This window comes from Desmodus rotundus, chromosome 5 (genome assembly GCF_022682495.2).
Source record: "Desmodus rotundus isolate HL8 chromosome 5, HLdesRot8A.1, whole genome shotgun sequence".
NCBI classification, from domain to species: Eukaryota; Metazoa; Chordata; class Mammalia; order Chiroptera; family Phyllostomidae; genus Desmodus; species Desmodus rotundus.
The window spans coordinates 40,004,545-40,030,982 of record NC_071391.1 but is presented as its reverse complement, the minus strand read 5'-3'; the positions used below and the strand labels follow the sequence as shown (position 1 = coordinate 40,030,982).

The 26,438-nt window shown below is 34.3% G+C and overlaps 1 protein-coding gene across 3 annotated transcripts in view; it reads left to right on the top strand.

Annotated features, from left to right (window-relative positions):
* IPO7 (importin 7) overlaps positions 1-26,438 on the top strand; it is a 56,410-nt gene that overhangs the window by 13,480 nt on the left and 16,492 nt on the right. For 2 of the 3 annotated variants that reach the window (XM_053925766.2, XM_024558702.4), the window contains exons 2-12: positions 2,018-2,099; positions 6,264-6,417; positions 6,873-7,031; positions 13,082-13,238; positions 14,780-14,869; positions 17,350-17,444; positions 17,555-17,639; positions 19,199-19,333; positions 19,950-20,049; positions 21,552-21,628; positions 21,783-21,899. In XM_053925766.2, the coding sequence (XP_053781741.1) occupies positions 2,018-2,099; positions 6,264-6,417; positions 6,873-7,031; positions 13,082-13,238; positions 14,780-14,869; positions 17,350-17,444; positions 17,555-17,639; positions 19,199-19,333; positions 19,950-20,049; positions 21,552-21,628; positions 21,783-21,899 (1,251 nt within the window). The remainder of the gene's footprint in view (positions 1-2,017; positions 2,100-6,263; positions 6,418-6,872; positions 7,032-13,081; positions 13,239-14,779; positions 14,870-17,349; positions 17,445-17,554; positions 17,640-19,198; positions 19,334-19,949; positions 20,050-21,551; positions 21,629-21,782; positions 21,900-26,438) is intronic. The other variant, XM_053925767.2, reaches the window with a different exon arrangement.

Here is a 26,438-nt window from a genome sequence, read left to right as displayed (position 1 = left end):
TAATTATATACGTATTTGGGTATAGAATTGACAGGGCTTGATGTATTGAAGAGGAAAGTATATGAAGATAGTGATGAAGTGGTGCAAGGAAATGGAGCCACAGCTTTTAAGGGAAAAGATGCATTGAACATAAGTGAGGAGTTTGGGATAACGAAGGTAGAGATGTTAAAGTAGATCTGTTAGAATGATTTGGAATATATTTGACTTTTTTGTTTAAAGACTGGTTGGATAAAATCAGCTGGGGAATGGAAAAGACACCCTACGAGTTGAGTCCTAGCACCAGGTTCTATCTAGCATTTATAGATTAAATAGGATGAGAAATCAGCAAAGGAGCCTGAGAAAGGACCAGGAAAAGTGAGGTATGAATTGCGTAGATGGAATGGTGTTTGAGGAAACTAACAGTGGGGTTAACTGTTCAGATCTATTTAGAGCACTAGAAAGGGCAAATACCTCCCCTTTCATCCACTTAATTACTCCTGTTCAGGTCTTAAATTTAAGAGATTCTCCTTTTAGGGGTATTCTAGATTATATTAAAGTTTAGGAGATTCTTTTGATTCTTTCATTGTATTCTTTACTGCTTCATTATACTTTATTGCAATTAGCTGTTTATCTTGTTTTCCTTCATTAAACTCAGGTTTCCACAAGGTCATGGAGCCTCATTTGTGTTGTTCAGCCCTGTATTCACAGCTCCTGGCATGGTGTCTTGCACCAAGAACACCTACATTAATAATTTTAGGAGTGACTGAATGAATAAAGTGTCACTCTAGGTTCTAATGTAGAAGAAATTTTTTATGTCCAAAGGGAAATTTTTGTTTTGGAGAATGTTTAAACAATGTTTGTGGGAAGGGGGAGGCTGTAAAGAGGAAACTAAAATAGAAGTCACTGTCACTGTAAATGTGTGTAGAAGAATACTAAAACATGGGCTGGAAGGAGGAGATGACATAACAGGTGGCAGTTAAATTGGAGGGGAAGGAGTGAAACTGAGAAAACATATAAGAAGGGAATTTAACTTGAGGGTTCAGTTCTTTTAAAAAGTGTTAGGAGCAGCTATGACAGGTGTGGCTCAGTTGGTTAGGCATCCTTCTGCAAAGCAAAAGGTTGCAGGTTTGATTCCTGGTCAGGGTACATGCCTGAGTTGCGGGTTTGATCTCCTGGGTTGCATGCAAGAGGCAACCAATCTTTGTGGCATTGATGTTTCTCTCCCTCTCTTTCTCCCTCACTTCTCCTCTCTCTAAAAATAAATAAATCTTTAAAAATGGAAATGTTTGAAGCAAGTATGACAGATTAAGGAATCATTAAGTAACTTTTGTAGTGTTAATGAAAGTGACCCAGGTTCAGAATATAAATTTTGGAAAATAGAAAGTGTGTAAAGAATTACTCCTCTGTAATCCCACCACTCCAGAGATAACTAAGCATTTTTGGTGTGTTTTCTGTGTATGTCGCACTGCCTATGCTTATCAATGTATTTATTAAATTATCATTATATAGTTTATATCCTACTTTTATTGAATGTTCAAAGTTGTTGATTTTTAATTTTCTATTGAAATGAAACATCCATACAGAAAAGTGGTCGGAGGGTACAGTTGATTAATTTTTACAAACTTGAGCATACTTATCTAACACAGCCATATTAAGAAATAAAACATTAGCACCTTTGAAGCAAACCACTAGGTTATTTTTTACTGATTTAAAATTGGTAGTTTGTTTCTAGCCATTTAATGTTTCTATGGAGAAATTATTACTGAATTGGGAAAACAAGTATCCCAGAGAATATTGTTTTTGATCTGCTGCCACTGGTGTAGGTTAAGAATGCTAATTGGGGTAAATGGGAAGTGCAGCAGAGTGCAGGCAAATGCAGACATCCAAAATGTTGTAGGAGTTAGGATGTTACATTTTTTTGAGTTATTGTAGGTGAGTGACAGGAAATAAGGCTGACACCTTTAGTGTCAGCCAAGCAGTAGAATAAAGTACTGAGAATATCTTTGCTGAAATTTAAAATGTATGTTTTTGTTCATAGGCACACAAGTCTCTGAATTTTGTTTCGACACTGCTTCAGATTACTATGTCGGAACAACTGGATTTACCTGTGAGACAAGCAGGCAAGTTTCCTGAATTATTTTCTTGAATGTATGTAAATATTATTGTTTAAAAGATTCTGAATAGCAGAAGTATCTTGGGGTGGCCCTCCAGTGATTTTCTTCCCTGAAAATCAATTTGCCCTCATGTGTTTACTGCAAATAGCAAGTATCTTGATATTTGGTGGCAGAGTTTAAAGGAATGTAATATTTCATTGAATTGAAAGAGAAACTGGAAAGATAAACTGATGGGGTTTATTAAAAGATTCTTTGTTTAGCCCTTGACGGTGTGGCTTGGTTGGAGTGCCGTACCTTAGTGGAAGGGTTGTGGGTTCAATTCCCAGTCAGGGCACATACCTGGGTTGCAGGTTCAGCCCAGTCGGGGTGCATACCATCCCCCGTCTGGGCGCATGCAGGAGACAACCAATTGATGTTTCTCTCTTGCATTGTTGTTTTTTTTTTTTCTCTTTCTCCCTTCTCTCCTTTATTCTCTCTCTAAAGGCAGTGAAAACGGGTTCTCAGGGTAGGATAAAACAAGTTTTTTTAAATGATTCTTTGTATATGCAGTTGTTCCTTAACAACCATTTGCATTTATTGTTTATTTCAACAGTTTAAAAAGTGCTATTTCTCAGTTCAGATTTTAGTGAGGTATTGAGCAATTCCTCAGTATCAAAGTCTGTGAAAATATGGCACACTACTTCTGATACTATGTTAGTCTACAAAGTAATCCACTTTACATCTTTATGTTTTATTACTTAATTTCTTTGCAGATGTATAAATTTTACAGGAACTATAAAGTGCCAAAAAGTTCATCATTCCTGAAAAAAACATTCTGATGCTATTTCTTGCTCTTTTGTTCTTTCATACCAATTTTGTTTAACAAATAACTTTTTCTGCTTTCTTTAGTGCATAGTAAGCATTTGCCTTTATTTACATAGGGTTAGTCTTAAAAGTTGTATATATATTTTAAAGACTTTATTTATTTTTAGAGAGAGGGGAAGGGAGGAAGAGAGGGAGAGAAACATTGATCAGCTGCCTCTCGTATTCACTGAAACTGGGGACGGGAGCCTACAACCTAGGTGTGTGTCCTGATCAGGAGTCAAATTAGTAACCTTCACTTTTCAGGACAATGCCCAGTTGAGTCACACTGGTCATGGCAAAAATTAAATTTAATGGCTAAGTAACTTACCATATTGTGTTATATGCAGTGAACTTTTTCTTAATTGTTAGAATTTAATCTCAGGTCTATTTTATTAACAATCGTGTCCCCAGGGTCTAAAATATTGCCTGACACACTAACAGTATTCAATAAATGAATGAATGAATGTAATATAATTGTTAGGATTTTTAAAAATATTGGCATATAAGTTGCACAATAATGGAACATTTTTTGTACTATGAAATATAACTGGACTCTGGCCAACAGTAAATCTTGTTGTAAATTTCTAAATAAATAGAAAAAGGTTACATTGATCATTTTAACCGTTCCTTTTTTTTTACTAGTGAAGTTGACATTTTCCTATTTGGTTATTTTTAAAATAAGAATCTTTGACTTTGAGCCCTGGCTGGTGTGGCTCAGTCAATTGAGTGTTAGCCTGTGAACCTCAAGGGTTGCTGGTTTAGTTCCTAGTCAGGGCACATGCCTGGGTTCAGGCCAGGTCCCAAGTAGGGAATGTGTGAGAGGCAACCACACATTGATATTTTTCTCCCTCTCTTTCTCCTGTCCTTCCCCTCTCTCTAAAAATAAATAAATAAAATCTTTAAACAATTAAACAAAAAAAGAATCTTTGCCTTTGAATTTCAAATTTTTACTAAGATTTTCAAAGTGTTTGGCATTTGGCAGGGACCTTAACAAATTTTAGAGACTTGATTATGTGTATTGTGTGTGTTATATGGCTCTGAGTCCTTGATACCCTATGAACGAGTGATGTTTATAATATCTTGTCCTCGACAGCCCTGCTCAGCTCATGTAGAATTGTGCCTATGGCTTCTTTTATGGAGTCCATCCATCTCATATTTTCTCTTCTCTTTTCTTGCTGTCTCCTATTTTTCCCAGAATTATTATCTTTTCCAAAGAACCCTGCCGCCTTATGATCTTCCCTAAGTAGAACAGCTTCAGTTTTGTCATTTTTGCCTATGGCAGTGTTTCAGGCTTAATTTGCTCGTTGACCCACTTGTTCATCTGTGCGTCTTTCTCGTAGTCTAGGGTATCTGTAGAGTAAAATTAAATTGTACTAGGAAATATTTTCTTAGTATTACAGAACCAGAAGCAACCGAACTGTGGAACTGTCAAACATTTAAAAAATATAATCATTTAGAAGTTACATCCTTGTAATATTTGAGTGATACTTTGTAGTGTATGGCGTATGGTAGTATCACCTGCTAGAGTTTGGGAGATTCCGAGTTTGTAGTAGAGTTCATCCTGGATGGAGAATCATGAGATTGTTGCAGTGCAGTTTCACTTGTTCGACCAAACAACTTTTAAAATACCAAATCAACATTTTACACCTAAGTGTATTTACCCCATTCCTTTGTGCATTACAAGAGAAGGAAATACTTAGAGGCTGTGTCAGGTCTTAATTTGATCTTCGTTCTGTTTTGGAGCTAAAGAATCAAAATTCTAGAAGTAGTATCAATCTGAAATATGTCGGTCCTATATACTTAGTGTTGTTTATTGAAGATATAATTTATCTTAAAACATTTGTTGAAGGATATTTTAATGTGTAGTCTTAATCTTTTTAAAAATATTATGAGATGGGGTATTTTAATTCCCAAGATAAAGCAAAGTAGAACATAAAAATTATAGAGTTGTATTAGTTACCCTTATTTAAATAGGTGCCAGACTCTAGGTAAGAGTTAATCATTAATCAGAGGAGATCCAGTGTTTGCTGAATTTAGGAATTAACTCATTTTGAATAATTTCCCTTTCCTATACATTAGTGATTGAGGTTCCCTCTCCCTGTTCATCCCTCTCTCCCCCTCTTCATTTGGGGGGAAAGGACTGTATAAAAAACATTGTTAGCAATCTAGTTTAGTTTGAGTTAACCAGCAGTATACATTATAGCAGTTTGATAGCTGACAAAATAATCTGTAATTTTGAACATAGCAAATTCTTCCATTAAGTAACATGAATTTGAAGCAGTGTAAATTGTGGTATGATTGAAATGCTTGGATTTATAGACTGAGAATCTTTATATACTCTACTTTTTCTATGATAAAAATAACCTTTGTATCTTAGTTGGCCTGCTATAACAGAATACCATAGGCTGGTGACTGACAAATGACAAATTTATTTCTCACAGTTCTGCAGACTGAAAAGTCCAAGGTTAAGGCATTGACAGATTTGGTGTCTGATGAGGACTCACTTTCAGGTTCATAAAACCTCAGATAGTGGAAGAGGGAGAGCAAGCTCTCTGGGGTCTCTATTATAAAGGCTTTAATCTCATTCATGAGGTCAGAGACCTAATAACATACCAAAGACTTTAATAGCATCACATTGGGGATTAGGATTTCAATCTGAATTTGGGGGGTGGGAGTGGGCACAAACATTTACTATGTAACAGTGATTTTAACTGTAGAATCTATTGGTGTGTATAGCTGGTTTTGTCTTTAGAGGCTTCATTTAGAAACATTTATTTATTAAGCCCTGGCTGGTATGGTTCAGTGGATTGAGTGCTGGCCTGCAAATCAAAGGGTCGCTGTTCCATTCCCAGTCTTAGGGCACATGCCTGTGTTGCAGGCCAGGTCCACAGTAGGGGGCATGTGAGAGGCAACCACACATTGATGATTCTCTCCCTTTCTTTCTCCTTCTCTCCTCTCTAAAAATAAATAAATAAAATCTTTTTAAAAAATTGTTAAAACTAATTAACTTTCCTACAGAAAATAGGATAAAAAGTGTTATGAATAAATGTGATATAAAAGGTCTAAACAGTTTAATGTGTAGTGTGTTTATTTGCAAAGTTATCTTCGTTTCTGTTTAATAAAAATCTTTGTGGGTGACTATTGTAGATAAGTATTAAATTTGTGTTTGATTATCAATTTTTATAATAATAGAATGCATTTTTTTTTAAAGGATTGCGTTACAACGATTGGTCTGAAAGAAAGAAATGGAGGTGCAGACACTTAATAAGGGATTTTCTCAATGCTTTCATAGTAAATACTCTTTTTTCAAATTAACTTATATTTTAGGTGTTATCTATTTGAAAAATATGGTAACGCAGTATTGGCCAGATCGAGAGACAGCACCACGGGATATATCCCCTTATACTATCCCAGAAGAAGATCGACATTGTATTCGAGAAAATATTGTAGAGGCCATTATCCATTCTCCTGAGCTCATCAGGTATATATGTATCTATATTTTAAACTTGTTTGTTTCACAGGTATATAATTTGTGGGGGTTTGGGGAGGGTGTGGAGGAAGGTCTTTTCAGAACATACAAACCTGTCATTCTTATGGCAGAAAACAAATGCTATAACAGTAGTTTTTTTTGTTTCATTTTTGTACTGTAATTAAATTATACATTTATAAAACCAAAAACTTTTAAACTTCATGTAAAACTTGTGAAACACAGTGTGTTCAGATGAAAGGAGGTAAAGAAAACTACAGAATGTTGTCATATAATTTATATTATAGTCTTTTGTTCTTTGAAATAGTAGGAACATAGAGTTTTTGCTCAGTAACTTATTTTTGTCTAAAGTGGCCTTCTTGTGTTTGATGTTTTGTTTTTGTTTTAAGTTAGCAAAATTTCACCTAGGTAGCATTTCTTCCTCCTTATTGTTAATTTTTGACTTTCAGGGTACAGCTTACTACATGTATTCATCATATCATCAAACATGATTACCCAAGCCGCTGGACTGCCATTGTGGACAAAATTGGCTTTTATCTTCAGTCTGATAACAGTGCTTGTTGGCTAGGAATTCTTCTTTGCCTTTATCAGCTTGTGAAAAATTATGAGTAAGTGTCTCTTTCAATTCCTATAGCTTTTTGAGAAGTGGGAAAAGTTTCGAAAATTTAAGCAAATTTGATTGAACATCTGAAATTACTTTTGGTATATATTGGGTTGGCCAAAAAGTTCGTTTGATTTTTTTCCATAAGATGGCTGTAGTAGCGCTTAGTTGTCTTTAACTTCATTCGAAACAATTTTGATAGATTGTATTGTGACAGCATGCATGTAGAAAAAAAACTTATCAAAATTGGTGAATTTTTGTGTAACTATTTAAATATAGAAGATGGAAGAAAATAAGCAACACTTTCAGCATATTATGCTTTATTATTTCAAGAAAGGTAAAAACAACAAATGCAAAAAACTTTGTGCAGTGTGTGGAGAAGGTGCTGTGACTGATCGAACATGTTAAAAGTGGTTTGTGAAGTTTTGTGCTGGAAAATTCTCACTGGACGATGCTCTCCTCTTGGGTAGACCAGTTGAAGTGGATAGCAGTCCCATCGAGACATTAATTGAGGACAATCAACGTTATACCATACAGGAAATAGCCAACGTACTCAAAATATCCAAATCAGTAAAGTTATTGGTGAAAGTGAACAATATGTCTTCTATGGAAAAAAATCATGTGGACTTTTTGGCCAACCTAATATATTAAAATTAGACTTTAATTGTGTTCTCTTTTTGAAATAGCATTCTTATTTTAATTCTGCAGTCTCTTCTGTTGATTCAGCTAATAAACTACTTCTGTCCTTTTTTTCTTACTAAAAAAATCATGTTTCCCTATTAAAAAATAATAGTTTATCTCTATTATTTTATCTCTTAACTTCTCAATATGGGCTGATGAATGCGTTTGTTTTTTGTTTTTGTTTTTTAAATGTGAAGGGAATCATAGTACATTGAGTATTAGAGCATTTTTATTGCTTCTGGCTTTCTGTGAATTTTTATCTTGATTTGGGATCTTGATAACTTACAAGAACCTATCTCTAATTTTTTAAAGAAAAATATGTTGGAATTTCATGACCATTTTTAATCATTGTGTTTTAAGGGATTCATAATGACCTGATTCAGTGTTTGCATCTTTTAGCAAATTATAGTTCATATTAGTATTAGTAAGAGATTATTTCAGTCCAAGAAATCATCTTAGATCTAGATTTAGGGATAAGAAAAATATATAACCTTGGAAGTTGAGGTATATAGCGCTAAAAGTAGTAAGTCAAATATCAAAGGGGTTTTCTCTTGTGTGTTTGGTGAAAGTAATGAAATTGCTAGGCACATGAAAGTTTTGACATTAGGAAATTATGAGGAAGAGTTGAGGACCACTTACATGATGATGGTGGCTTTATTTCCAGTCTTAACAGCCACACAGATGCCATTGTGATCCCTGTAATTATGGTGCTTGTAGTTAGCCTCTGATCCCATTTCTGGATCCCATCTCAAAGTAGCTGATGAATTGCTGCATTTGTTCTGAGCAGGAGAGAAATATGCCATTTACAGCGTTGGTACTGGTGTTTTCTTGTGTTCCCACCAGCTACCCATCTTCCTGCTAAGGAATGTTCCAGCTGTTGCTCCAACCCCTGTCAGAGTGCCAGTTGTTGTAGTTCTGGTAAGTGAGTGACTAAAATGAGAGAGAAGAACAATAGTAAGCTGTATTGTCATTGAGGAGATCCAAGTCTCTCCTGTCCTATAATCTTCGCAGGAGAGAGTTTGACAGGGATTTTTTAAATGGGAGACACAGGAGGCTGCTACAATATTGGAATTCCAGTCTGTTTTCAGTCATTGTTTTATTGTGGAGCACAAGGTATTCACAAGGGATCTGTGTGGACTGAAGCAGTTCTAAGAAAATTGTTGGAGAAATTGGAAGTTGTGGTGGCCTTCAGGAGCATAGATCCTCAGGAAATACTTGTCAGTTGAAAGAGCACAGCAGGAGCACTTGAAGAGAAGGCAAGTCACACTAAATGGAGTAGTGTGAACCGAAAGAAAGGTACAGAGGTGGAAAGGAGACTTTGTCGTTAGTGGGTAATGAGGGCACTGCTATAGTAAGGATTATTTCTGTTGAGGGTTTAGGGGTAATTTTGGACTTACAAATTGGGACTATGCGAAAGAAGATTTTGAATGTCATGGGAAATTTGGATGTGATCTTTTAGATACTGGTAAACTATTGAAGTTTTTTTTTTCTTTTTTTTAACCAAAAGTTATGGGTTAGTATTTAAGAATTTCCTATCAACATGGCTCACCAGATTGACATGCCATATGTAGTGGGACTTTTATTGACGACACATTTTCACAAGTTCAGGAACTTAGTCTTATGGAATAGTAATTTGTTTCCTACCATAAACTACTTTTATACCAATTATCTTAGATTAGCAACTAGTACCACCCAACTTCTAGTCCTCTACTCATTGTAGAGAGGGAGGTAGGAGAGAATGTCTAGCACAAGTAGGTATTCAAACTCTTGGTGTGGGTGATCACTTGGGTTGAATAAATGTAAAGGGGTGCATAATATAGTTCTCACCTTTATTGTTAAAAGGGAATATTGTCAATAATTATTATAGTTTGTATATCAGATTGGAGAGTACACATGGCTTTGTTTTATAAATTGTTGTTTTATCGACTCAAAGAAATGTACAAATAACCTTTTAAACTGTATGTGCTAGGTATACTTTCTCAGTATATTAAAATATTTAAAATAATCTGTCAGTTTTGTTTAATAGTTTCAGTCATTATTTGTGTGAACATTTCTCTGGGTGTTTTTTATTCTTGGCAGTTGACTTTGGTTCTCATTTCACCCAATAGCAAAAAATAATATAGCCTTTAAAAAATGAACTCAGATATGCAATTCTTTTTTCTTTTTTTATTTCTTACCAAGGACTTTCTTTTTCTTTGCTTTGCTTTCTTTCTTTCTTTTTTTTCTTTTCTCTTTCTCTCTTTCTTTTTTTTTTTTTTTTTTTTTTTTTTTTTTTTTTTTTTTTTTTTGAGAGAAGAAGGGAGAGAAACATATGTGAGAGAGAAGCATAGATTGGTTGCCTCTGATAGGTGCATGGACCCAGGATTGTACGTGCCTGGACCAGACCAGGGATGAATGAACCTGCAGCCTGGGCATGTGCCCTGACTCAGGAAACAAACTGTGACCTTTCAATTATGGGTCAGTGGTCCAGCCAGGGCAGATATGCAATTCTTAAGTACATTTTTCCTCTTGAGAAAGTCTACCAGTAGATAAACCTGGATTCTGGTAAAAAGAAAACCAACTTAATGCCTTTTAGATAACCTAATCTAAAAAGAAAAGTTATGGTTTTTAGAATAATGACTTCTTGCCCTGGCTGGTGTAGCTCAGTGGAGTGAGCATGGGACTGTAAACCAAAGGGTTGCCGGTTTGATTCCCAGTCAGGGCACATGCCTGGGTTGCAGGCCAGGCCCCCAGTAGGAGATATGTGAGAGGCAACCACACATTGATGTGTCTCTCCCTCTCTTTCTCCTTCCCTTCCCCTCTCTCTAACAATAAAGTAAAATCTTAAAAAAAATAAATAAATAAATGACTTCTTAAACACTACTTTGTATTTGCAAAGCTATTATGCCTACTGACTCCTTAATAATGGAAGCTGGAGTTACTTTTTCATAGTTCTACACTAAAAATTCAGTTATTTAATTTCTCTTTTGAAATAAAGCAACAGACCTTTCAACAATCTAGCTGAAATGCTAAGGGACCCATAAATGAAAATGTCTCAGGTTAGCAATTCGTTACCCTTAATCTTGGAGCAAAATATGACTCAATTCAGGATTTTTTGGATTTTAGGAAGGAAATAAGGTTCATGTTATACATATTATGTAATGTTGCTATTGAAATCTGTACCAGCAACAAGCAAAGACGGAAGGCTGGAGGGGCACTGTGCCATGGGGTCGAGCGTGGAGGCCCCCTTTTGGAACCTGCTGCAGGCGTGAAACTCATTGTGCGGCAGGCAGCGGGATGGAAAAGTTAATAAAGAACCCTTTTTACTGTACAAGAAGAGTCTCAGATAATATCTTTAACCATTAAGGACTCAGTAAAACTAGGTACCTCCCCATTTCACACTTGAAGATCACCATTCAACAAATTAAGACCTTCCTGTAGGATGAGATTACATACAGATAAACCCATTGTTAAGCCTATCCTAAGCTGAAAATATTGCTACTTCTTCATAGACATTTAAAAAAAATCAATATTTAACTGTTTGGAAACGAAACATCATTTAAAATCCTCCCAAGCTCCTATAATTCCAAAGAATTGGCAACGTTCTCTGATCAAGAAAAGAAGTAACTGTATGTTGAAAGTTTCGTGGCACTGGTCCTATTTTTTTCCTCCTTGAATTTGAATAAATATGGAGGAATGGTGCTTTGATGACAACTGTGGTCTTAATAGGACTGAATAGGTCTTAACAATATGGTGGACAGTTTCTCTTAATTCTTATTCAGATGCTGGAAAACTTCCTATGTTTGGCGATTCTGAAGCTCAGAAACACTGGCAAGAAATTAGTTATCATTTACCAAAATCTGGTATTTTAACAGCAGTGGTAACAATTTACTGTATTGGGGATTGTATTATCTTATCTCTTACAGCTTATCACAGTCTTTTATGTGCATATGTGACAAAGTCATAAATCCAGACTGGATTGCTCTCTATACCTCACGTGGATGTAAGAGTCAAGTGCACAAGCTCTTCATGTGTGCAACAGTGTTAATTGCCTATTTGCTGATTTACATACCTGCAGTGGTTTTGTGCTGTTGTTGTTTAAAAGAAATGTCAACTAAGAAAAACATTGCTAACACATTATGCATATTGCTGTAACTAACTTACTAACTATGCTTACTAACTATGGACATTTTTGGTACCCTTTACTAATTTAGAATTAAAGTCAGGTGCATACATATTATGAAATCTAGGCTCAATTTGTGTTATGCTGTCATTCTCTGATATCTTATTTGTTAGGCATTGTACTTATATAAACTATTTTCACAATGGTATGTGAGAATCTCTTCACAAAGCTTTTACTTAAATAGTAAAATAAAGATTTGCTAAAAGTAGAATTGCTTTTTCACACCTGTATGTCTTGGTAACTGATTAGCTCTTTTGGAGAGTGGGAAAAAGGGGGCCAAATATAATTATACTCTACTAATTTGAAAAAGGTATAACATACCTTTTATCCTTTGTCAATGTCAGATAACATTGACAAAGGAAAAAGAATTTTACCCTTTTTTGAGTTTTAAAACAAGGTGTTTCTCTCACAGTGGTAGCTGGGAGCTTCAGGAAACTGAATAATTAAAATTTACTATGTTGATTTTATGTGTAATTTTGATAACTAAAAGAAGGAACATTCAAATAAATAAATCTTAGAGAAAAGTTAAAAAAAATTGTATCAGCACTCAATAACAAAACACATTATTATTATATTGGCTATAAAATATTTGAATATTTGCTCCAAATGGAATAAATGAAGATCATAAATAGCCTGCTGAGGTTGGGTTTTGTTGCGGGATGGGTTATTAAAAAAACTTCTGGTTTATTATGCTTTTAGAAATACAATATTTTCTGCTTTATAGGTGCCACTCTGCCTTAATTCGTGCAATGTAAATTACTTAAGGATGATAAAATATAATTGATTTTATATCTATCGGTTGCTAGTGTTTAAAAGTCAGATCATTGTAGCTCTTCAGTTATTCAGTCTTCAGAATTAGAAATAACATAGTGAAGTGGTTAAGAGGGCAGACCCTGGATCTTGACTGCTGAGGTTCATACCTAGATTGTGTATCCTGCGGAAAATAGTTACCTTGCCTGTGCCTTCGTGTCCTCAGCTATAGAAAAGAGGATAAAAATGGGGCCTTGAAGACTATGACCTGATGATAAAGGCTAAGTAAATTTTATATATTCTTTTATTATTTGAGGTTTTTCTAAAGTTGCTTTTGGTTGCAGAGTAGGTTTTTCTTTGTTTGCTTTTATTTGTATAAACAAGTAAATTTATATGTCATCGATAAATAAAATCGTGAAGTGAAAGTAAATTCTTACAGAATTAGTTTGTATTCCTACCCAAAGGTACAAGAAACCAGAGGAACGGAGTCCATTGGTAGCAGCAATGCAGCATTTCTTGCCAGTGCTAAAGGACCGTTTTATTCAGCTTCTTCCTGATCAGTCTGATCAGTCTGTTCTCATTCAGAAACAAATTTTCAAGATCTTCTATGCTCTTGTTCAGGTAATTTTTATAAAGCAGTTTTTTAAGCATAAAAAGCCAGTGTATCTAGATTAAGTGGATGATTTGCTAGTCAAATATAAATTGTCAAAATTGTAAGTATGTTAAAAGTCTAACCAAGCATACTTATGCACATACACAAACAAGTCTAATAAATCTTAAATTATAAATGGTCAATCTTAAGTTCTCTTAAACCATCCAACGTTATTTATAAAATTAGTAATTTTTTTCTTGTACCTTTCACCTTAAGAATTCACAATTCTAAAAATCAGTTACTTGATTATAGTTTACATCTAACAAGTACCCTGATATGCCAAATATATAGAGATTGTCCCAATAATTACAAAACCAATTCCTAAGCTTACATTACACAAAAATACTAATACTGTGGACTTGACTAGCACGCAATAATGGGCTTCAACACTTTTGTATATTGTTCTAAATCTTTGGGGTGGAAGTTAGCGACTAAGGAAATGTTGTATCTCTATTCTCAGTGAATGTAATTACTTAAGAAACCTCAGGTTTTTGATCAGGATTAAAATTTTGGTTCTTTTTGTGCCATATAGCCATAGAAGGATTCATCTTATCTACCAGGACCTTTGGTTCAATTCATGCCTTTACTTACTCTTTAAATTTCTTTTAAATAGACCTATGACTTTACCTTCACTGACACTGTAATTGGCTCACTCCCTTGTTTGTTGGATTTTGCGTGTCTTTTCTAGGACTTTAAAGATAATCTAATATCTCCAATTCTTAACCTAAGGGCACTTTAATTGGCCCCTTCTTATGCAGTTCTTTTTAAAGTGCTTTGATAGACCATATGTATACTGTTTCCATTTCCCTGCCCCCCTGACTGGTAGAACCTCCATGTTTTATATTAAAAATAATTTCTTTTTGTAAATTATTTTAGGACATAGGACAAAATATCTCTGCAACAAATTTTTTGAGACTAGCATACCTTGATATAAAAATAAGAGTATAGCCCCTTCTCATTTGTGAAAATATGTCCTAAAATCCTAAATAGGATATTGATTTTATGAGCCCATTAAGAGAGAGGATTTTACCACCACCACCACTGCCGCCCCATCACTAAAAAAATAAGAGCGAGAGAGAGAGAGAAAAAGAGAGAGAGGATTTATTCTAAGAATGCAAGAATGGATAACAGTAAGAAATCATCTTCTGTGGTTTACTCTTACTTGAAGGCCTGTAACCATCTTTGAGGATGTCCCTCTTGCTTTAAATAAAACCCTAAGAATCCTGGAATTGAAATTCCTTAACTTGATTAAAAAATGTTCATGAGAAATCTACAGTATCATACCTTATGGTGAAAATAAGATATATTTCCAGTAATTTGGGAAAAAGATAAGGATGCCCACTGTCATTGTCACAATTCTCCAGTATAGGTAACTAACCGAATTTGCCTATGTACTAAAAACAAGTAATATAGATTGAATGAAATACTTTTTGTAGGTGTTGTGTATATAAAAGAAAGCGTAATTTTCTTTTGTAAGGATTTTAAAAATTAATACTTGATTTTAATTTAGTATACACTACCACTGGAGCTGATAAACCAACAGAACCTGACAGAATGGATAGAAATTTTGAAGACTGTTGTGAACAGGGATGTACCTAATGTAAGTCTCTTTGTGATCTCTTATATTACTAAGCATAAATATTTAGTTATCTTTTGAGAATGTTAACTGCTGTTTTCTGTAACATCTTTATAAACTGGTAATTCATGATACAGATTTTTCTAGATAGATGCCATTTCATTGTTTACATATGTGCATATACAAAGTAAAAATTCGTGAAGGGTTATTTCATATATTATTGTTTAAATGCTAGTATATCTCTTTGTTAATTTCATCCTGATCCTTCGGTTTCTTTTCAGTTTTTAATTAAGAGCTCATAACATGTATTACCTTGCATAGTTATAAGTTTCTTCTGTTACATGAACTTTTAAAATCTACTTTCTTAGCAACCTTCAAATACATAATACGATATTATTAACTATAATCATCATGCTATACATTACATCCCCAGAACTTATTTATCTCATAACTGGTAATTTGCTCCTTTTGACCACCTTCTTAGTGATTACTTACGCTAATCATTTCACAATATATATATATATCAATCATTCTGTTGTATACCTTAAACTAATACAATGTTATATATAAATTACATCTTTTTAAAAAGTCTGTAGTTAGATTTTTAGCCTAATAATTTTTCAAGACATCTGTGATCAAGGAAGAACTTATCAGTTGATTAAACCTTATAGTTATATTACTTGTTTTTCTAAATAATTTTATAGAAATATAACTTAAAAAACATAAAACTGACCCTCCCAAAGTATCTTGATTCAGTGTTTTTTAGTTCATACAGAACTATCCAACTATGCTTTTTAAAAAAATATTAATCACAATTTTAAAAATAACTAGTTTTTCTTTATAATCTAGTTCAGCGATTTTCAACTGGTGTGCTGTAAGAATTTATTAAACACGTACTACTTGACTATTTAGTTAGGGACACTGACCACTTTTCCCTTATTGTCAAATTAAAAAACGACATCTGCCAACACAGCAATAGACGTCCAGTGTGAATGAATCAAAATTATAACTTTTTTTATCAGGTTGGCAAAAAAGTAATTAGTTTATGTGTGCCATGAGATGAAAAAAGTTGAAAATCACTTGATTAGTTTTCTGGAGAGGTAGGGAATTTACAATCCTGAATTGCCTAATATGTTTTTAGTGCTTTTACTATCATACTTTTTTAATCTTCAAAAAAAAAAAATCCTGCTGAATTTAATTTACACAGAGACATGGAAGAGTTCTGAATTTATCCAACACAATTTTCTTAGTGGTGTAAGTAAAAAAAGAAGAAGTAACCTGTTCTGTAGCAATAAGCTACAGATTTTTACTTTAAAAAAAGGACATTTCCCTCACTTCATAGGAAACTATTGTAGTTTGATATGTATTTTTCTGTACACACTTAATACAACTATAAAATATATGTAAGTTTTTATATTCTGAAACTTTTTGGTATAATTTATAATCAAACATTCATATATTGTAAGAAAATAGTTCAACGAGTTATGACAGTCACCTGCACCCACGTAAATCACCTAGCATGGTTACTCTTGGCTTGTTCTAGCATCACTACCATCACCATTCTCATTTCCAGCATCATAGATTAGTTTTGTCTGTTCTAGAACTTAATATAAAAGCAGGGTTTTTTGTATCTACTTTTTTGCATCTTCTTTTGCTTAATATATTTATCAGATGTATTAAGTTGTGTTGTGGTAGTTTGTTTCTTTTATTGCTAATTAGTATCCCATTATGTGGATACACTACTGTTTATATAAAAGTTGGATATACAAGTTGATGGACATGGGTGTTCTCAGAATTTTTAGTCTTAGAAAAAACTACTATGAATGTTCTTACCCACGTCTCTGTGATCATATATGTATTGTGATTTTTCTTGAGTTGAAAACCAAAGAATGGAATTGGGTCATAGCGTAGGTATATGATTTCTAATGTAGTTGTTCCATTGATGTCACTAGTAATGTATGGGAGTTTTAATTGCTATAACTTAAAAATATGTTGTGGGTGTCTTAGGTAAATATAATGATCTGATCTATTCATCTTTTATGGAAGTTCCATAATTAAACATCCCCTTATTAATGAAAAGTTCTTGGCAGTTTCTCACTCTTACAAATAGTTTTGCAAATGAATATTCTCATTCGTGTATCTTTATACTAATATTTCTGAAATGGAGTTTCTCACAACCTTTTGATTTGAACTATACTGGTTTTGATTGAACTACTTGCCATGGCCTTGATTTTATATTTTGTGGGACTTGAGTAAAATGTTTGGGTTTAAGCTTTAAAAGAATTTTAAAAAGCATGTCCTTCATGAACAAGTAGCTGAAGCCCTGGAGTGCCTCTTATATTTAAATAAGGGTTAGGACTTTTTCAAATCTAGCTTTTTATTATGAAAGGTCACTATAGGGGGAGGATTCATGTTTTTGAGAATCTGTTCTCACTTCATACTGTTTCTCTTACATTGTATCATCTTTTATTATCTATCATTAAATAAATGTCTCTTTAAATAAGGAAACACTTCAAGTTGAAGAAGATGATAGACCTGAATTACCATGGTGGAAGTGTAAGAAGTGGGCTTTACATATTTTAGCAAGGCTTTTTGAAAGGTAAGCTCCCAGATATATGATGACTTAAGTTCATTTTTTCAGACTTTTGGTTTATAAGTGCTGATATAAAGCATTATAAAGAAACAACGGGTGTTTTAATGTTCTTTTAGATATGGAAGCCCTGGCAATGTTTCCAAGGAATATAACGAATTTGCTGAAGTATTTCTGAAGGCATTTGCTGTTGGTGTACAGCAAGTAAGTCTAAGATAATTTTTCTAAATAGAAACAAAGTATTATTAGGTTAATTTCTGTCTTGTATATTTTATTAGAAATTAAATAATAAACTTATTGAATATTAATATAGACTCTGTTTTCTGTTAAAAATAACTGTTTTCCAAAATGAGAAATTTTTAGCAAGAGGAACTGGTATTGTTAATACATTTTTACTGTTGTCTTTAATGTCTTGCTTAATAAAAGTCATCTGTATACTCATCTATATCTGTATTCAGTCTGTTTTAATTTGTTTTGATGGACATAAAGACAATTTGGCTTTAGAGATAAGTTGGGAGATGAAAGAATGTTTCAGTAGACTTCTTACATAGTTTTGGAAATTCTTTAATATTACACCAAAATTGAATGATGTAGTTGCTTAAAGGTTAATTGCAATGTAAAATTTGAAACTAAACATTTCATACTCCATCATAGTAACACACAGTGGTCTTTATAGCCCTTAGAATGGCTCTTTCATCCATACATGATTTTGTAACATTCTGCACTGGGCATTTAGAGGATGTCAACTCATTGAATTAATGCAGATTTTCCTAATGTTAATACATTTCATTTTGCAATTTAAAAATCACATGTGTTAATACCAACACCAATCTAATCAGAAATATTTTCAAATAATTTTTGCTTGAAAGCTCAGATTTTAACACAAGTATCATATTGGGTATTTTTTTTGAAGCAACAGGCTGATTTTATTCATTTTTGAGGGGAAAAAAATGCTATACGTACAAGTCTAAATAATCGTAATTGGTCTATCAGTTTTTCTTTCAAGTATGAGATAGTGTTTGATGGAACAAGCTACTATTCCAGCACTGCTTCTAATAATTGTTCTTTGGTATGTAGCAGAAGTGCTATTTATTTTTTCCCATTTTATAATATTTCTGGTTCATTGAGGACATTCTTTTTCTTTTTTTAAGGACATTTCGTAAGGAAAGCTTGTTCTGTAATTACGTGGCTGTAAAGAATATGACTGCTGATACACTTCCGTGCCACCCCATTCATGTTAGATACAAAAAGTTTTACCTCTCTTTTGTACCATTGATGCAAATGTTAAACACAGTAAAAAGGGCAAATAATGACAACATTACTGTAAAAATAGTATTGCCCTCACAGACCGTTTGAGGGACGTGTCACCCAATTTTTGACATTGGTTGTTCTTGAAATATGAAGTAGGATCAAAACTCTTGCCAGACATTAAATAGGATAAGTAGGTGAATGTTTGGGTAATGTTTTCCTAGAAGGTGAGTTTAGCAATTAAAGGGATGTCTCAGAATATTGTGGGATGTTTAATAAGTAGCATATGAATTACCTGTCTTTTTATATTTAATCAGAAACTAGTCCTTTAATAATTATTTGTTCATTTAAGTGCCTTCCTTGAGAATAAATGTGGTTTTGTAGTATATCATTTTAAAAATTACTTAATCCTGAGAAGGATGATGACCTGAGTATTAAGATAAGTGTCACACGTTTTTGCTGGCTTGCAAGTCATTAATTTCTGTTTGGTTTTCGATCAAAATTTTTCCCCAAAGGTTTTATTGAAGGTGTTATATCAGTACAAGGAGAAGCAATATATGGCTCCTCGAGTTTTACAACAGACATTAAATTATATTAATCAAGGAGTTTCTCATGCGCTCACCTGGAAGAACCTGAAACCTCATATACAAGTAATAATTTTCTATCTGAAATGTTTTTCTAGAAAATACAATGGAAATAATATTAAATACTATAAAGGTTTAAAAATGAATTTTTTTCTTGTATTGCTTAGTGTAGTTCTGGTAATTGTTTTGGGAGTAGAGTAGAAAAACGAGGGGAAGTACCCTCATGAACTTAGAAAAGTTATTTTGTGAATATTCAGATTACCTTTTCACCTAAACTGTTCTTACTATTGGACTGTGATTAGTTAAAATTTTAGTCATGTGATTTGGAGTAGGCAAAGGACATTTACCAGATTGGTTTTGAGGATAATTGGCTTATGTATTATTTTTATGAGTAATTTTTTTGTTTTATTTACAACTGTAGGACTTGATGGACTAAAATTTCATGTTGTATTTTCTCAGATTACTACCTATGTACACATATTTTACTTTATACTTGTTGCATAGAGGAAAGAGTAGGTGCATTGATAGTTGATCTGAAAATATAAAAAGTTTGATATTAAGCTTTAAAAAATATGTATTATAGATTATGGAGTTACTTTTGTTTTACCACTTAACAGAAATTTGAAGGTTTAAATCTTAAGACTGACTTAAGGTTATTACCTTCTTAACTTTTAAATTTCAGGGCATTATCCAAGATGTTATTTTTCCATTGATGTGCTATACAGATGCCGATGAAGAACTTTGGCAAGAAGACCCTTATGAATATATACGCATGAAGTTTGGTAAGGACTTTTCACTTGTTTAGAAATAAAATGTCAGTTAAGTTCGTATATAGTAAACCTAGGGGGTATCAAAGTCTTTTACCTTTTGTACTCAGAAATCTTTATTGCCCTGGCCATCGTGGCTTTGTTGGTCAGAGTGCATCCCATACACAGTAAGGTTGCAGCTTCAATCCCTGCCCTCACCATTCCTCTCTAAAAAAGCAATGAAAAAAATACCCTCAGGTGAGGATTAAAAAAATAATCTTTTGTTTCCGCATGTTATTCAATGTTTAGACCAGTGATTTTCAACCCTTTTCATATCATGGCATATATAAACTAATCACTAAAATTGTGCAGTACACCAAAGAATGTTCTTTGCCAATCTGACAAAAACCATAGATATAATCTAATTCATTCACACTGGACAGCTATTGTGCTTACTGTTGTCATTTTTTAAATTTGACATTCTAAGGGAAAAGAGGTCAGTGCTCCTGCCTAGTAGTCAAGTATTGCATGTTTTAAAAAATTTTGCAGCACACAGGTTGAAAATCACTGCTTTAGATATTTTGGTGGAGGACTATTCATTAATTATGACATTTGATAATTTTTAGCAGACACAGATCCAGTAGTGTTATTGTTTTTAGATGTGCTTCATGCCAAAACTGTTAGAAATTCAAGATTATACCTTAACACTAAGTGTCTAAACTATACTTTTGAATCTTGTGTTAGTCATCATATAATGTGGAAATTGATAAGATGAATACTGGAAGCTGGAGTCACACGGAGTCTCTCCCTGGAACTAAAGAATTGTAATGGACTGATACTGAGTATTTGTCCCTTTTGCTAGCAAAGTCTTAATGTATTTTTATATTTTCTTATTGGCTTGCACACAGTAATGGTCAGTTTCTGAGAGTTAGGGATCAGGGCATGACTTAACAGATTGACTGCTTCAAAAGCTCTCATGAAGTTTCAATCAAAGAATTTTAATGTACTATTAGTAGTTCGTACTTTTGTGACCCTATTGTGAAAATTCTCAGGTGTAGTGTTTTATATGAAAGAAAATAATCATTAGGAGAAATTAATGGATTGTTAACATTTAACCTGTACAGAAAAGACATGGAATAAGGCTTTTGCAAAATTATATGGGTAATCAGATACATTTTCATATTCACCTTGTGTGAAAATTTATAAACTTTCAAGGTTTGTTTTGTTTAAATCTTTTTAAATTTAAGATTATTTATTAATTCTTTTTAGGAGAGTGGAAGGGAGGGAGAGAGAGAAACATCTATGAGAGAGAAACATGAATCAGTTGCCTCTCACACTCCTCCGACTGGGGACCTGTCCTGCAACCTTTCAGTGTGCTGGCCGGCACTCAGCCCACTGAGCCACACCAGCCAGGGCTAAGGGCTTTTTTGTTTGTTTGTTTGTTTGTTTTTTAATAATAGTATTATTTATGCATTTTGTATCAGTGACTGTTGAAGAAATTAACTGTTTTCTCTATTAATTTTAAATTTATTCTCTAGATGTGTTTGAAGATTTCATTTCTCCTACAACTGCTGCCCAGACACTTTTGTTTACAGCCTGTAGTAAGAGAAAAGAGGTAGGTTATTTGATGTGGAATACTTTTTGCTTTAACATTTAAAATTGGTTCAGATACACAGTTTTTAATGTTAACTGTAAGTCATTTTGTCATTAATTTTTTTTAAGGATTTTGGTTTATCCAATAAAGTGTTACTTTTCTTTTTTTAACTTAGGTACTGCAAAAGACTATGGGATTTTGCTACCAGATTCTTACAGAACCAAACGCTGATCCTCGAAAAAAAGATGGAGCCCTTCATATGATTGGATCTTTAGCTGAAATACTTCTGAAGGTATTTCTTTCATGTACATGTGCAAATTGAGATACAATTTATATACCATAAAATTGGCCCATATAAAGTACAGTTCAGTGGTTTTTTCTTATATTCAGAGTTCCACAACATTTTCATCACCCTAAAAAGAAACCTTACTAGCAATTACTCTCCATTTTCTCTGAGACTTCCCATCCCTAGGATACACCTAATCTATTTTTTGTCTCCTTTATGGATTTTCTAACTCTGGACATTGCATATAAATGGAGTGATAAAACATTTGATCCTTTTTGAGTAGTTTTTTTTACTTGGCATAATATTTTCAAAGTTCATCATAATGTGGCACATGTCCCCATGCTTCCATTCCTTTTTATTGCCAAGTAATATTTCATTGTATTGATATACCACATTTTATTTATTCATTTATCAGTTGATAGACCTTTATATTATTTTCATATTTTGGTTATTATAACAATGGTGCTATGAACATTCGTGTACACATTTTTGTGTAGACATGTATTTTTATTTCTCAGGTAATAATAAACACCTAGAAGTCAAATTGCAAGTCATATTTCGAGAAACTGCCAGACTTCTTTTCCAAAGTGACTGGCTCTATCATTTTATGTTTTCACCAGCAGTGTATGCCAGTTCAAGTTATTATGTCCTTATATTTATCTGTCGTCTTCGTTATAGCCATCCTACCTGGTGTCAGATGGTTTCTCATGCTTTTGATTTATATTATCCTGATAACTAATGATATTGAGAATCTTTTTATATGCTTTATGGACAATTGTATATCTTCTTTGGAGAAATGTCTATTCTAATCCTTTATTTTCAATTGTGTTATTTTCTTTATTGTTAAATTGTTAGAGTTCTTTATATATTCTAAATACTATACCTTTATCATATACATGATTTTCAAATATTTTCTGCCATTTTCTGGATTATCTTTTCAATTTCTCAACGGTATCCTTCAAAGTATAAGTTTTGATATGATTTTGAAATCATGTCCACTTTATATTTTCTTTTGTCACTTGTGCTGAAAGTGCTTCTTTTTGCATGAGTTTTCTTTAATCATATTTTTTCCCATTACCATTTATTCCCCTTATAGGCCCCTGACCTGCAATTACCATTCTGTTGTCCAGGTCCATGAGTCCTATTTCCTTTTTGCTTGGTCCCTTCACCTCCTAATCCCCTCCACAGAGCTGTCAGCCTGCTCTCTGTCTATGTGTCTGTCTCTATTTTGCTTGTTGGGTCAGTGTGTTCATTAAATTCCACATGAGTGAAATCATGGTATTTGTGTTTTTCTTACTGGCTCATTTCACTTAGCATAATGTTCTCTAGGTCCATCCATGCTGTTGCAAAGGGTAAAATTTTCTTCTATTTTATGGCTGAATAGTATTTCATTGTGTATGTGTACCATAGTTGTTTTGTCCACTCATCTACTGATGGACACTTGGGCTGCTTGCACATCTGTGGTAATTGTAAATAATGCGACAGTGAACATAGAGGTGCTTTTATTCTTTTGATTCAGTGTTTTGGGTTTCTTCAGATAAATTACCAGAAGTGGAATCACTGGGTCATAAAGCAGTTCTGTTTTTAATTATTTGAGGTATCTCCATACTGTGCTGTCCACAGTGGCTGCGCCAATCTGCATTCCCACCAACAGTAGTACAAAAGGGTTCCCCCTTCACGTCCTGGCTAGCACCTGTTGTTTGTTGATGTATTGAAGATAGCCATTCTGACAAGTGTGAGATGATAATTCATTGTTTTAATTTACATTTCTCTGGTTAGCGATGTTGACCATATTTTCATATCCCAGAAAAACCTGGAATAATATTCTGGAGGGCGGGTTCCTTGTAGTATAGGCTTCCCCCGCTAGGTGAGTGATCTAGGAACCCACTTATATCAGTGTACTAGCTAGCATTGTTGTGAGAGGCTGGGTTAGGCTTTAGTAAAAATTTTTTTTTTTAAGACTCTTTCAATGCATTTTCCCATTTCATGATGGTTGATTTAAGAGAGCACCTGCCTGTACTGTGCTTAGTGCTCAACAGTTTTTCACCAAAAACAGCATGACCCCAGTGACCTACCCTGCCTGTTCATCCGGTTTAACCCCAAGTGAATATTTTATTTCCCTGGATGAAAAAAGTCCTCAAAGAAAAAATGTTTGTTGATGTAGAAGAGATGAAACAAAAAAATGGCAGAAGAACTAAAAGGCATCAAAATAAAAAACAAGTTCAAGAACTGTTTTGAGCAGTGGGGAAAAAAGTCTCAGTAGATGTATTACATCAAATGGAGAGAGTACTTCGAAGGTGACCAAAGTTTAAACATGTAAGAATAAATAACCTTTTATAAATTCCATGGTTATTTGGGGTGTTCCACCTTGTATATCTATTGGCCATATGCATGTCCTCTTTGGAGAAATGTCTATTTGGGTCCTTTGCCCGTTTTTTTTTTTTAATATATTTATTGATTATGCTATTACAGTTATTCCATTCCCCCCCCACTCCACTCCATCCTGTCCATCCCCTCCCTCCCACATTCCCCCCCTATAGTTCATGTCCATGGGTCATACTTATAAGTTCTTTGGCTTCTACATTTCCTACACTATTCTTACCCTCCCCCTGTCTATTTTCCACCTATCATCTATGCTATTTGTTCTCTGTACCTTCCCCCCATCTCCCCCACCCACTCCCCTATTGACAACCCTCCATGTGATCTCCATCTCTATGGTTCTGTTCCTGTTCTAGTTGTTTGCCTAGTTTGCTCTTGTTTTTGTTTTAGGTGTGGTCGTTAATAACTGTGAGTTTGCTGTCATTTTACTGTTCATATTTTTTATCTTCCTTTTCTTAGGTAACTCCCTTTAACATTTCATATAATAATGGCTTGATGATGATGAACTCCTTTAACTTGACCTTATCTGAGAAGCACTTTATCTTCCCTTCCATTCTAAATGATAGCTTTGCTGGATACAGTAATCTTGGATGTAGGCCCTTCCCTTTCATGACTTGGAATACTTCTTTCCAGCCCCTTCTTGCCTGTAAGGTCTCTTTTGAGAAATCAGCATACAGTCTTATGGGAAGTCCTTTGTAGGTAACTGTGTCCTTTTCTCTTGCTGCTTCTAAGATTCTCTCCTTATCTTTAATCTTGGCTAATGTAATTATGATGTGCCTTGGTGTGTTCCTCCTTGGGTCCAGCTTCTTTGGTACTCTCTGAGCTTCCTGGACTTCCTGGAAGTCTATTTCCTTTGCCAGATTAGGGAAGTTCTCCTTCATTATTTGTTCAAATAAGTTTTCAATTTTTTGTTCTTCCTCTTCTCCTTCTGGTACCCCTATAATTCGGATGATGGAACGTTTCAAGATGTCCTGGAGGTTCCTAAGCCTTTCCTCATTTTTTTTGAATTCTTGTTTCTTCATTCATTTTTGGTAGGATGTTTCTTTCTTCCTTCTGGTCCACAGCGTTGATTTGAGTTCTAGTTTCCTTCGCATCACTATTGGTTCCCTGTACATTTTCCTTTGTTTCTCTTAGTATAGCCTTCATTTTTTCATCTAATTTGCGACCAAATTCAACCAATTCTGTGAGCTTCCTGATTACCAGTGTTTTGAACTGTGCATCTGATAGGTTGTCTATCTCTTCGTGGCTTAGTTGTATTTTTTTCTGGAGCTTTGATCTGTTCTGTCATTTGGGCCTTTTTTTTTTTTTGTCTTGGTGTGCCCCTTAGGTAAAGAGGTGGAGCCTTAGGTGTTCACCAGGGCAGGTTAACGCTACTTGCTGCACTGAGAGTCTGTATGTGGAGGAGGGGTCTGATAGGGAGCAATGGTGCTCGCTCTACTCTCTGCCGGTTTTCAGTCACTCCATTATCCAGCATCAAATTAGGCCATTCTGGTGATGATTCTCGAGTGGGTGGGTTTGTGTACATTCTAGGCCCCTCTGGGTCTCTTCAACGAGGCTGGGATTTTCTACCACTGCAGCCTCAACCCGCACAGGTGTTTTCAGTCAGTGGTTTGAGGCTTTATTTCCCCATGCTGGGACTCTGGGGCGCGCGGTCCACCAGCTGCTGCCTCACTGGCCTGCTGCAGCTTTACCCACCCTGCTCCACAATCCTCCACCTCGCTGGGTCCACCAACCACCGCCTTGCTGCAAGCCCGGCTGCCTGTCTCCACCCCTCCTACTGGGCTGGATCAATGTTTCTTCTTTATCTCCTTGGTTGTCGGACTTCCATACAGTTCGATTTTCTGTCAGTTCTGGTTTTTTATTTTTAAATTGTTGTCCTTATGATTGTGCGAGGAGGCACAGCATGTCTCCCTATGCCTTCATCTTGGCCGGAAGTCGAAATTGATGTTTAAGGAAGTTTGTATACATGAATGCATACATTCACAGCCTAGGAGCATAATGCTCTTGTGCCAGATTTTCTCGGAATGAATGAATGACTGGAGTGGATTTATCTTTAGAATTCTCAACTTAATTATAAACATTGTGTCTGGCTTCTTCATAAATAATATCTGAAATTTATTTTTACTTTAAAGTTAATAAATGGGACCTATTCAAATTGTAAGTATA